At 45.4% G+C, this 13823-nt stretch overlaps 1 protein-coding gene across 3 annotated transcripts in view; it reads left to right on the top strand.

Moving 5' to 3' along the window:
- LOC139920693 (voltage-dependent calcium channel gamma-2 subunit-like) overlaps window positions 1-6867 on the top strand; it is a 68713-nt gene extending 61846 nt beyond the window's left edge. For all 3 annotated transcript variants that reach the window (XM_078291682.1, XM_078291677.1, XM_078291670.1), the window contains 2 exons: window positions 2914-3054; window positions 6335-6867. In XM_078291682.1, coding sequence (XP_078147808.1) covers window positions 2914-3054; window positions 6335-6867 — 674 coding nt within the window. The remainder of the gene's footprint in view (window positions 1-2913; window positions 3055-6334) is intronic.
- Window positions 6868-13823: the final 6956 nt, after the last annotated feature.

Below are 13823 nucleotides of genomic sequence, written 5' to 3'. Positions count from 1 at the left end.
TAACTTTTTGTCTCGCCTGCTAGGGGCTGGTAAACTAAAGAAAAAAAAGACTATTTTAAATGCTATTTGCGGTGGAGAATCACGCGTCATGTGTGAAACATCCAATAAAGAGACTTGATAAATAAAGAGATTCGTAAATTGGCAAAAATCAAAGACTGAAGCTGAATGTTTATACCTGAAGCATTAGAATGTTTTCATCTCAAAGAGTGACTCTTATTGATTTATCCACCACAGACAAATTTTACCGACATTTAGCACTTGATGGGTCGGGATTTCGGACCCTGATGTAAATGCTAGCGTTCACCAGCTAAACCCACCGATGATCTTGTCACTATCGGAGGTGTTTGACCGGCTGGGATGGTCTTGTGTGGGGCGGCAGGACGGCCTAGAGGTTACAGAGATCGTCCCATAACCGGAGGGTCGCAGGTTCAGTCCCCACAACCAGCCTGAAGCGTCCTGCACCCCTCCCTGCTCTCACTGCACGTCGCTGTGGATGAGAGCGCCAGCTAAATGCCTGAAACAAACTGTAGATGTCTGCTGCTGAAGCTAACTGAGTCTTCACTCACCTCTCCCTGTGTCTGCACTGTGATGTGCTTGGTGGCAGGGTGCGCCTCGAGGCCAGCGCATTGGTTTAAAATTCTTCCTTTTTAACTCCCTGCCTTGTGCTTAAAGCGCTAGTGCAGAGAGATGGAGAGAGAGAGAGAGGGGGAGAGAGAGAGAGAGAGAGAGAGAGAGAGGGCAAGGGAGGGAGAGAGCCAGAGAGAGAGAGAAATAGAGAGAGGGAGAGACAGAGATTGCTCGGGGCAAAGCAGCTTCACAGAGAAGTGAAGGCCTGCAGTCTTCTCGCTTCTCCTCTTGTCTCGTCTTCTTTTCTTTTCTTTTCTTTCTTTTTCATCCCCCTCTCTCTCCCCTGCTGTCCCTCCATCTCTCTCTTTTTTCGGCATTCTCAGCTTCCCACCATTTTCCAGCCCAGCTCATCCTCAACTTCTCCCATATATTATGCGCCTGTGTAGGTGTATGTGCTCTCCACTCTATGTGTGTGTGTGTGTGTGTGTGTGTGTCATAGATGGAGTGTCTCACAGCCAGCAGTGTGTGTTTTACCTCTGGTGAGAGATAGATCGAGTTTGATATAGATGTGTGTGTGTGTGAGTGTGAGTGAGTGTGTGTGCGTGCTCTTGTGTGACAGGAGGAGGCATTTCCGCTTACTCTGAAGAAATTGTGCATGCGTGTGTGGTGTGTGTGTGTGTGTGTGTGTGTGTGTGTGTGTGTCTGTGTGTTTGTGTGTGCGTGCATATGTGCTTGGTATAGGGAGCTTTCCACCTTTAAGATAATTTGCCCTGACAGCACTTGTCAATGAAGAAGGGGATATAGGGTTAACACACATAGGACAGAGGAGAGGAGAAGAGGAGGAAGATGGGGGGGGGGGGAGGAAGCTTGGCGCAGGGCCAAGTCTGAGGTCACCTTAATATTTGATCTGCTTCGCTGACTGGAACCTTCACAACACAGTCATACTGAAGAGAGAGATGGGGGGAAAAAGGGTATGAGGGAGAAGAAGAAAGAAAGAAGGATAAGAATTCTCAGCAGCAACAGCATGAATCATCTTCATCCTCACAAAGATGTTCTCTCCTCTCTAAATGACTGCTGGGAAGGAAGGAAAGAAAGAAAGAAAGATAGAAGGAAAGAAAGAAAGAAAGAAAGAAAGAAAGAAAGAAGGTACTCAGACTGTGGTACTGGGCAGGTCTTATGTTTGAACCTGCAACCACTAGTTACCGCTGTTGTTAATAACAATTTGTTCTTCATCAGTTCTTGCCTGATTTAAGAATGAGAGAGAGAGATAAATAGAGAGGAAGAGGAAGAACACAATTTCTGAAACGAAGGAAGCTGAGGTAGGGGCGAAAAGCGTCCAAAGTTCAGGCATGTGACATCGGCCGCCTCGGAAACCGGATCGAGCCCCGTAACCACGGCGGCGCCATGACAACCCCCCGAGGCCAATCAGCCAATCAGCCGCGCAGAGGGCAAATAGACGGACAGCTGATGGACAGACCGATAGGAGAGGGAGAGAGGACGGAGACAGACGGAGAGTTAGAGAGATGGAGCGATAGAGCGACGGAGAGAGGCCTGATAGAGCGAGATGGACTCGCTGTCTAATAGAGGAGAGATCCCCGACAGAGATAGAGAAGGACGAGGAGAGGAGGAGAGAAGAAGAGAAGATGAAGGGAGAGAAGAGGAGAGGAGAGAGAAGGGAGGGGGAAAAGTTGAAGCAGAAAGGACAATAATAATCTTTAAGGAACAAGGAGACCAATATAGTGTAGCTGAAATCCCCTCAACACCAAAAGTGATCATTGACTGTAACTTTCTGACAGTTTAAAATGTAAATTAATTTTCACGTATAACAATAATAGTACTTATAATAGTAACTTTAATTTGGCACCTTTAAAAACAGAGTGTAGTGCTTTGACAGTCAAACGAAAAAAAAGAGGACAGAGGAGAAGAGCAACATTCAAGTAAACACTAGGATAACCATAAGATAAAAACCAAAATAAATACTAAATAAAATAAAATTAAAATAGGACAATAAAATGAAAACATGACATGGATGCCTCTGCACCTAAATCTGTTTGTGTGTTCTTTAAGTCTCTTTCTACTGGAGAACTGATTATTCAGCTACACATTATATTTCCATCCATATCTAATACATCATCCTAATACATCATCATTCATTCATTCATTCAAATGTCATGTCATTTGTTGTGCTGTCTTGTTTAACTCTTTTCTTGCTTTGGCAAAATTGTAAATGTACAAAATCATAGCCATGAAGAGTTTTTGAATGTAAATTTGCCAATAATTCTCTCTGTCTCGCTGTGTGTGTGTGTGTGTGTGTGTGTGTGTGTGTGTGTGTGTGTGTGTGTCCAGGCGCGGTACGGGCCTCCAGTATCTTCCCCATCCTGAGTGTGATCCTGCTCTTCATGGGGGGGCTGTGCATCGCTGCCAGCGAGTTCTACAAGTCACGCCACAACATCATCCTCAGCGCCGGCATCCTCTTCGTCTCCGCAGGTACACTGGGAAGGAGGGAGGAGAGGGAGGAGAGGGAGGAGAGGGAAGAGAGGGAGAGGAAGGAAGGGGAGGTGGAAGGAGGTAGGAGCAAGAGGAAAGAGAGGGACGGAGGCAGGGAGGAAGAGAGAATGAGGGAGAGGATAGGTGGGATCGAAAGTGAAAGGGAGGGAGAAGGAAAGGGAAGGAAGAAGGGAGGAAGGAAGGAAGGAGGGGGATGAAGGTGGAGTGAGGGAGGAAGGAAAGAAGGAGGGGAAGGAAGAAAGGATGGAGGGAGAGATGTTAAGGAAAGAGAGGAAGAGCAAGGGCGGAGGAGTGAAGGGAAGGGAAGGAAGGAAGGGAGTAAAGGAAAGGAAAGGAAAGGAAGAAAAGTAATAAAGGACAGAGGGAGGGGTGAGGAAGGGGTAAGGGAGGGAGGGAGGTAGGAGGAAAAGTAAGGATGGAAGGAAGGGAATGAGGAAGAGAGTAAGTGAGATTGAAGGAGAAAGGGAGGGAGGAGGAAAGGGAAGGCCGAAGGGAGAGGAAGGAAGGAAGGAAGGAAGGAAGGAAGGAAGGAAGGAAGGCAGGAAAGAGGCAGGAACAGGTGACCTATTGGGGGAAAAGAGTGGAGGCAGGCAAAGCAGGTGTGCAAGTGAGAGCATGCATACACACAAGTACACACACACACAAACACACATGCACACAAACACACACACTAAAAAAAACCATCATCATTCGCTAATGACAGCGCATCATCCCAACACGTCTGCAGCAGATGCCACATTTGAAACAGAGAAAAGTGTGTGTGTGGGTGTGTGTGTGTGTGTGTGTGTGTGGACCGAGGCCACGGCGGTGCACAGTGTCCACCAGGTGATGTTCTGCGTAGCGTTTGACGTGTGTGTGTAGCATACAAAAGTCGCCCAAGGATGAAGCTAGGCAGACAAAGATAGTGCAGGTTACCATTTGTCGGTGTATGTTCGTGTTTCTGCATGTGTGTGTATGTGTGTGTGTGCGTGTGTGTGTGTGAGTGTGTGTGTTTGCGTTCTCTGGTTCTAGGCCATGGCCTACTGCGCCGCGCCAGATAACTAGTTTCCCCTCCAAGTCAGAAGTGAGAGATGCAATTCTCTCTCTCTCTGTCTCTGTCTGTCTCTCTCGCCCTGTTGCTAGGCTAGGAGGAGGCCACTGGGATTACACTCTAAAAATAAGGTGTCCCTGATACTCTTCTGCTCTGATCCATCTCAATCAGCCCTTCACACTCCTCTCACACCTCTGTCTCTCTCTGTCTGTTTTTCTGTCTCCGCTGTTTATCTGCATATCTGTCTTTCTGTCTGTTTCGAGGTCTGTCTCTCTGCGTGTCTGTGTCTGTCTGACTGCCTGTGTCTCTCTATTTCTGGCTGCACATAGAGTCGTAATGTATGAACCAAAAAACATGACAAAATAGAGATATGGAGAAAGAGAGAGAGAGAGACAGGTAAGACAGATGAGAGATCGACAGAGAATGTGAATGTGAATTTGAACACCCTTGGAGGTAGGCTGGGGAGGGCGAGCAACAAAGGCACAGACAGAGAGAGAGAGAGAGAGAGAGAGAGAGAGAGAGAGAGAGAGAGAGAGAGATTCTGGCACAAAGAATATAAGAAATATGTGGAAAAAAATACGAGGGTGAATCTGTCCCAGTTTGCATCTACCAGGGAGACGGAGAGAGAGAGAGAGAGAGAGAGAGAGAGAGAGAGAGAGAGAGCAACTACTGGCTGCCAATAGGTGGCACAGTTAAAATCCCTGCTTCTGGAATAGACAGTATAGACAGTGTATTCAGTTCCATGGCACATTCCTGGTGATGACATATAGATCTAATAAATGATCAGTTCATTTGAATGTGATCTCAGCTCTCTTGCTCCCTAGTTCAGGGAGACAGGGAGCCAAGCGACCTTTTTGAATCGTGGCCCCTTAAAACGAAGCGATGCCTACTCGCGCCCCCCCCCCCTCAGAGGCTGCATATGGTGGTGAACAGTTCAACCAAAGAATGATTTTCCCTTTTCAGGTTGTTTCATTTGATTCATTATCAGAGAAGGCCTAGAGGCTGAAAACTATTCAACATTTCACAAGAAAAAGCAAAAATTTTCGAAAAATCTGAAAAAATAGAAATATGATTTTTCAAAAATCTCACTACCCCCAGGGGGGTCCCGACGCCAGATTGAGAATCACTGTACTGCCCTAGTTGATCTCTTCTATAGAGAATACAGTAACTTTGGGCTACTTGACAATTATACAAATACATACATCATACATACATACATAGAAGCACTTCTTATAGAACACAATTGATTATAAAATACCAGAGTATGTGTCGTCTTATGGTTATGAAAAGATTTAGTGACATAGCCTATATCGGCGTACATCACTGAGTAGCAGCAGTCTGTACAAACTGATAGATGAAGAACCCAGAAGTGGCCCAGTGTTGGAGGGTGTTGGAAAAAGAGTCGATTCCTCGACTCCAACAACCTGAGAGAGTCGACTCTTGGTATCTGTGGATTCTGCTTTTTTGACCAATGATTTTTTTGTCCGTGTACATAAAATATCTAATTGGTTAAGAGGTCTACTGCTTGACCAGTCGTTCAGCTGCTTTAACATGAAGGTGGGACTTGTTTACTTGAAAAGAGAGCAGGCATGGCACGCATAGTCTACTGCTCACTGTAGTGCTGGTCTGGAGAAACGACCTGTGTGTACTATAGCTTTATTTAATTGATTTATTTAATTTAATTGATGCAAAATTATTATTGCTCTTGCAACATTATTCAGATTTCCTACTTTGCCTGATCTAATTTGCTTCTTCTAAATGAATCATCCAAATTCATTTCCATACGTGAAGAGGATTATAGGAGTTTTGTGAAAAATTGCTGCTAAGATGTTAAGTGTCATAGTCAAATTTAAATGTATAGATTTTTAAATTTACAATAATACAACTTTTACTTCCTTTTATTAATTAGATACTGCTTGAAGAACAGACATGATTTATTATTGGTTCTGTAAACTGTGATGAAGCTTGATAGTGGCCAGGTAAAGAGGAGTGAAGTGTCTGGAAAACTGCTGCACCAGGGTAAAACCAACAGTTCACACTTATCTTCATCCTATGCAGATTTCCATCCAAACCACACACTTTGAGATCATCAGTGAACCAAACCTACACATTTACTGATGCCATGATGTTAACAGTGATGACTGTGTGTGTGTGTGGGTTTATTTAAATGATACTACATGGCTTTATTCTTGTCTCGATCTAATCTGCCTCCCTCTTCTCCTGTCCCAGGCCTGAGCAACATCATAGGGATCATCGTGTACATATCAGCCAACGCCGGGGACCCGTCCAAGAGCGACTCCAAGAAGAACAGCTACTCCTACGGCTGGTCCTTCTACTTCGGCGCTCTCTCCTTCATCATGGCCGAGATGGTGGGCGTGCTGGCCGTGCACATGTTCATCGACCGCCATCGGGAGCTGCGCGTGGGGGCGCGGGCCGCCGACTACCTCCAGGGCGCGGCCATCACGCGCATCCCCAGCTACCGTTACCGCTACCGCCGCCGCTCGCGCTCCTCGTCCCGCTCCACGGACCCCTCGCACTCCCGCGAGGCGTCGCCGGTGGGCCTCAAGGCCTTCGGGGCGCTGCCCTCCACCGAGCTGTCCATGTACACGCTGCCCAAGGGCCAGACGGGCACCCCGACGGCCACCTATAACTCCACGGAGAGGGACCACAACTTCCTGCAGGTCCACAACTGTATCCAGAAGGACCTGAAAGACTCGGGCGGCCACGGCAACGCCGCCAACCGACGCACCACGCCCGTATGAAACCGAGAGAGAGACAGACAGAGGGACCTCAGACCCTGAAAAAACGAGAGAGGGAATGGGAGGGGGGGGAGGCGGCAAAAGATGGATCAGGGAAGAAGGGAAGGGGGCCTAAGAGGATAGATGGACAGAGGGGTAAATGGCGGGAAGGGAAGGGAAGTTCTGAGCGCTCCACAGCGTCTCCGATGATCATTGAGTTTCCATGTTGAAAAAATAAAAAAAAGAGACACAGAAAAAAAATGCCTAAAAAAAGAAACATGCATGATTTTCCCATCTACCGTTGTTTAACGAGTTTTGAACATGTTTGTAAAGATTTGAGGGGGCGGATGGGGAAAGAGGAGGCGGGAGAGGGGGGGTGGCTGGTGGTCGTCTGTCTCGGGGCTGTGGAGCGGTGGGCTAGGCCAGAACTTTATATTTTTAACTCTCTTCCTCAGTCTGATGAAAAGGGGGGGGGGGGGGGTGGGCGCGGTTTGCCCCTTTGCCCCGCCGATGATCCCGCCCTCACACTACCATCCCACAAGCCCCTCCCCCACCCACCCTAACCTCCCTTAAGCCCCACTCCTTTCTTTAGTTGCTGTATCTTCTTGATTTCATTCTTTATTCGCATTAATACTGTGAACCATAGCGGTGTTGGGATTTTAGCAGGGAGCAATTCAGGCCGCAAAAAAAAACACATAAGTTAATATATGTATTGATTATATATGAATATATGAATATATATGTTAATAAATCATGACTAGACTTCCCTGGCGCAAAAATAACAAGAAAAAAAACAAAAAAAGAAAACAAAGTGACATACAAGTGAAACTAAATCAAGTCGTCATGGAAACTAAATCGAGAAGGAGGATTCATCGTGACTGGCTCGTTTGAGAGGAAAAGGCTTAAGCCTACTTGACAAACTGACATTTGGTTAGTAATAGACACATTATCACATTCTTTTACAAAAAAAACCCTTCGGCCTTCCGCCGAGGCCCTGGCAGCCATCTTTGTTCGGGGTCAGCTGGAGGCGAAAGGTCGACCTCGCTTCTCGCTCCGTGAGGGGGCGGAGTGGAGAGAGAACTCTGGGTAATGGAGAACCTGAAGAAGACTGCGGACTGGAGAATGACACGTCACTACTGCCAAAGACACAAAGTAGTGCGGGAGAGAACATGGCTACCAGCTAGGTCAAGCTAAGTGACTCCAAAAAATTAAGAAATTTACATGCATGCTAATCAAAATCATCCAATCTGCTTTTGAGGAACCTATGTTTTGAACAATGATACCATGTAAGGCGGTGGGCGTGACAAAGCAGAAATTAATGTTACCGTACTGTGTCTATTTCTGTTTTTTTTTCTCTTTCATTTTGGTTTGTTTTTTTGGAGTGGGTAATTTGGGGTGGGGCTTCATTACGCTTGAAACAAAAAGAACAAACTTTGAAGAACGTATAAAGGCTTTTTTTAAAAGAGAAGAAAACCTCATCTCTTTTTACATCTAAGTACGCAATTTCAGTTTTTTCCGTTCCCTTTGAACTCTCACACAGCCTTAGTCTCTTTTCTTGTTCTCATTTTTCTTGTTCTTTGGTTTTTGCGTTGTGTTGTTGTAAATGAGAATTTAAAAAAAGCGTAATGTCTTTCAAGGTGCCAAAACTGAATGATTCTGAACTTGGATGCATCAAGTCCTGATGACGAATAAAAATTGGAACCCCCCGTAGGGAACAGAATGAGTCTCTGTTGTATCCTGTGTGATCTAAAGACACAATGTTACAGAGTACCAATTAGCCCAGAGGAGGAACACTGCCTTGGCCTACATTTAGATTTAAGGCATCTTAGCAAGAGAGAGAAAGAGAGAATGAAAATGAGAGAGAAAGAGACACATAACACGAACGAGAGTGAGAAAGTGTAAATCAGAGAAGGTGAGAGACACAGCAGCAGGGTGAGAGAGAGGAATGAAGACATCATTTTGGAGAGAGGAGTGTATGAAGACTTTTACATTCAGCTCGTGCTCTTATCCAGAGCGACTTGCAAAGGGTGAACAGCCACAAGCACTGTTGCCAACTTGGCGACTTTGTTGCTAGATTTGTGACTAGATTTAGCCACAAAGTCGAGTGTTTTTTTATTTTTTTTATTATTATTTTCTTTGGCATTTTTTTGCCTTTATTTGACTTTTTGAGCAGCCAATAGACCTTTTTCACAAACATGGCTGACGTACTTCCTCAGGGAATAGATCAGTTCTCACCATTGCCTGCAATGTTAAGAAACCAACTTTTTGTGGCATCCAACTCTGTGATCACTGATTTTGTTTTTCTATATAGCTTATCTTTCTTATATAGCTTATATACAGGTGTTGTCATTGATATATCTTTCTGTTTCTGTTGACGACTATAAAATGGGGAGGCTGTGGCTCAGGAGGTAGAGCGGGTCGTCCACTAATCAGAAGGTCGGTGGTTCGATCCCCGGCTCCTGCCGTCCGCATGTCGAAGTGTCCTTGGGCAAGATACTGAACCCCAAATTGCTCCCGATGGTTGTGCCAGCACCCTGCGTGGTAGCTTGCCGCCATCGGTGTGTGAATGTAGGCATTGTTGTAAAGCGCTTTGAGTGGTCAGTAGACTAGAAAAGCGCTATATAAATGCAGTCCATTTACCATAAAACAGTGATCTGATCGAGGGTCGCTAACAGTCATTTTCTGTGCTGTTTTGTGATCCTCGATCAAATCACTTTTTCATAGTCGTACAGTTTGACAAAAGAAACAGAAAGATATGGCAATGACAACACCTGTATTGTGTTATAAGTTATATTGAGACACAAAATAAGTGATCACAGACAGAGTCGGAGGCCACAGAAAGTTGGCTTCTTAACATGGCTGGCAATGGTGAGCACCGATCTACACCCTGCAGATGTACATCAGCCATGTTTGTGAAAAAGGTCTATATAGCTACTTTCCTTGGAGTTGACAACACTGGCGAGAGGTTCAGTGTTTTGCTCAAGATGCTTGGACAGGAGCATGGCTGTTGAGGTAATCAAACCTGTGGGATTTTGGCATTGTCTCTCTAACCGCTAGGATCCTGCTGCAGGTTCAGTACCATGGAGAGGTGCTCACTGGAGGTTGGGGCGTCTGCACATAATAGAACAATGTTTTCCCGTTGAAAAGGTTAACAGGCCTTGATCTCATTGGTTAATGCATTGCACAGAGGTAAAAAATGCAGCAGTGCGTTGCAGCACAGACAGACTTCCTCAGGGTGCAAACAGTCTGTGCTGCAGTGTGTCGGTGTGTTTTATTAATACTGCTACAGTGTTTATTCCTCTTATAAAGGTGTACAGCAGACTGGCCCAGCGAGCGCTTTGTCCTCGTTTTCTCCCTCCGTCCCTTTTTCTGTCTCTCTTAGCTCCCTCACTCACTTGTTCATTCACTCACTCACTCACTCACTCACTTATTCCCATGGCTTGTTCACTTGCTCACTCACTCGTTCCCTTGTTCATTCCCTTGTTCAGTCACTCATTCATTGCCTTGTTCACTCACTCTCTCTCTCTTTCACACACAATCACTCACTCTCTTTCTCTCACTCACTCCCTGGCTCACTCGCTCGCTCACTCACTCATTCTCTCACTCACTCACTCACTCACTCACCCACTCACTCACTCACTCACTCATTCACTCACTCACTCAGTCACTCACTCCCTGGCTCATTCACTCACTCACTCGCTCTCTCACTCACTCACTCACCCACTCACTCGCTCCCTTGTTCACTCACTCACTTATTCAGTCAGTCCCTTGTTCACTCAGTCACTCACTCACTCACTCACTCAATCACTCTCACTTGGACACTCACTCCCTGGCTCATTCACTCACTCACTCGCTCTCTCACTCACTCACTCACCCACTCACTCGCTCCCTTGTTCACTCACTCACTTATTCAGTCAGTCCCTTGTTCACTCAGTCACTCATTCATTCACTCACTCACTTGTTCTCTCACTCACTCGCTCACCCACTCACTAACTCACTCACTCATTCAGTCAGTCCCTTGTTCACTCACTCACCCACTCACTCACTCACTCACTCACTCACTCACTCACTCACTCATTCATTCACTCACTCCCTGGCTCTTTCACTCACTCACTTACTCACTCTTTCATCTCCCTCATCCCTGCCCTCATTCCTTCCCTTGCTCCCTCCCTCCTCCCTCCCTCCCCCTCTCCCTATTAGCTCTATATTAGCGGGCTGACCTGCCATTCCATCAGCTGTGGAATAAATGTCACATTTTTAAACATCGGCCTTGGTGTCCTACTGTATGAGACTCTCTCTCCCTCTCTTCCTCTGTCTGTCTTCCTGTCTCTCCCTCCCTCTCTCTCTCTCTCTCTCTCTCACTCCCTCCTTCCCTCCCTCTCTCTCTCCCCTGGTGCGATGATCAAAGTGGCTGGCATGTCTCTCTGCAGTACTGCTGTGATCACTGAAGAGAAGCGAGCGAGAGAGAGAGAGAGAGAGAGAGAGGAGGGGGAGGAGGAGGGGAGGAGAGAGAGAGAGAGAGAAAGGAGCAGTCGGCAGCCTGATTCGAACGGCGCCACGCTGCCCCCCTCTGGTGTGGAGGTACATGATGATTTCCTCAAATCAGCCTTGGCACATTCTGTTCTACTTGTTCTGCTCGGTGACCTCGTCAGAGCCGCATGGTAAATCTCCTGCAGCAGTGTGTTTTAGAGCCGGGGATGAAGCGGAGGGTAAATCCACCTAAACTCAGATGACCGTCTCATTTGCAGAAAAGAATTTACGCACCTTTTCAGGCTGACATAAATCTGTATGACCCTAAATTCATAGTGCACATCACAGTAAGTGGTATCAAACCGATTTAATTATATGAAGATATAAAGAAACAAGTATAGGCCAATGCTTTTCTAAATATATAATTGATTTTTATTCATCATGGTGATTGTTTGTCTTATGATGATCACTGACTGGAGGTCAAATGGTGCAATCACACCTACAGTTTGTTTTCTTTGGTCCAAAGCATAGGTGAAATGTTTACTTTGTAGCATGTTCAGTTAGGTTCACACTGCCCAATTGCAAGTGAACCAGGGCTCGTAAACAAGTAGCTTGTTTATTGGACACAGTTTGGTAATCTTGTAGTTGGTTCGGATTACGTTCTAACGAGCTGCACCACAGTCCAGTTGTTAGAGGACTGACACTTGCATTTTCCGTCCGAATGGCATTGTTCTCACCTGGCCAAATGAACCAGTTTACCCACCTTTTTATTTACATCACTGGTTAGTATGTGTATGCTTCATAAACTGACAAACATTTTGAACTCTGATTGACCATTTTGTCAACAAAGGACTTAAAGGTGCTACATGTAGCATTTTAACATCAATATATCATTGCCACATTAATTTTGAAACACCAATGCTATTACCATAAACAAACGAGACCAAGACAGGAAGCAACAGGCTTTATGGGAAATGTGTTCATTTTGAAAAACGCTAGCACTAACCACTGGTGTGAGATAGAAGCTACCAATCATCTCTACCATGGTTTCATTTGTTTACAGTAATTATACCAAGATTTCACAATTAATATATTGATGTTTAAAGATATCACCTTTAAGTTACTTAATTTCCTATAAAATTCTGTTGCAAATTTGTTTGATTTTTGGATCTGTTATCAGACAATTTGCAAGATTGGCATCACTATTCTCAAATGGCGGATATCTGATATTGCAACAAAAGCCTTTTGTTGTTATGTGGGTGAGCTTGGAGGTGTTGTGGCTGATTTTTGTCACGCTGCAGCTCCGACAGGAGGCTGGGAGAGCTGGGGGAACAGCTGCTGTGTCCTCCCTCACCTGCAATTAGCAAGCTTTTTAGGTCACGGACAGTTAGGGGCTATGGAACAAGCCATGCTTAGACACAGAGAGAGGGAGAGAGAGACAGAGAGAGCAAGGTTGAGGTCAATTCACTTTAAATTCAATCAAATATAAATATAAATTCACATAATTTACAATTACGGTATTAATGAGAGATGGAGAGAGAGAGAGAGAGAGAGAGAGATGGTGGGTATAATGTAGAGACTGTCGACTGTCGGACGCTGTGGGGTAAGATTGAGGTAAATTAGAAAGGAACATGGAGAGAGGCAAATAATAAACCATGAGCTCAAGACCAGAAGAGGTGAAGAAAAGGGGGGAAAGCAAAAAAGAGGAAAGACAACAGAGAGAAAAGTGTGGGAGAGACAGAAAAAGAGGGAGTGTAGGTGTATGACATGAGCAGGACCTCTACGCCCTAAGCTAAGAGTATGTCATGAATACAAAACTGTGTGTGTGTGTGTGTGTGTGTTTGATTAAGAGCACTGCAGTGAAAAGTAAAGTGCTCAAAGTGCCACAGCAGACTCAAACCTTACACCTACATTTTGTGTAGGGACGCACCGATCAGGTTTTCTGGGGCCGATTCCGATCATCGATATTTTAACTGCTGATCACCGATCCGATCGCTGATAGAAATAATGCATTTTACCCAGACTTTTGACTAACAACGGTACATACTGTGTGCACAGCAAACACAAATTGTAAAATCCATACTTTCAACCGCTTTCATACTTCAACCGCTTTCCTGATCCAGCAATTGAAACTTAATCAGCCGATTCTGATCGGTGGCAGATCAATTGGTGCACCCTTACTTTTGTGCAACTGTCTCGTAGTTTTAGTATTCCGGTCCTGTACCAAGGACTCGGCTCTATCAAACTCAGGTTTTCTGTAATCCGTTCAGGACAATAAATGCACAGGAATATATCTTGGTGATTTTGGATCAGACGTTTTGACAGCTTACAGTTTCTAAGTACACAAAGGTACAAGAACCATATTATGGACAGCAGGCAAAACATAACGCCTTACATTCAAGCAGCGTGGAATACACTTTGGTTTCAGCTGGCAGTGCATTGGCCCAGAGTACCATGAGGAAGTTACACCGCATAGAACGAGGCGCATGAAATAAATCAAAGGTGTTGGC

Source organism: Centroberyx gerrardi, chromosome 3, assembly GCF_048128805.1.
Source record: "Centroberyx gerrardi isolate f3 chromosome 3, fCenGer3.hap1.cur.20231027, whole genome shotgun sequence".
In the NCBI taxonomy this organism is placed as follows: Eukaryota; Metazoa; Chordata; class Actinopteri; order Beryciformes; family Berycidae; genus Centroberyx; species Centroberyx gerrardi.
The sequence above is the reverse complement of the archived record's forward strand: the minus strand, read 5'-3'. Positions and strand labels throughout refer to the sequence as shown.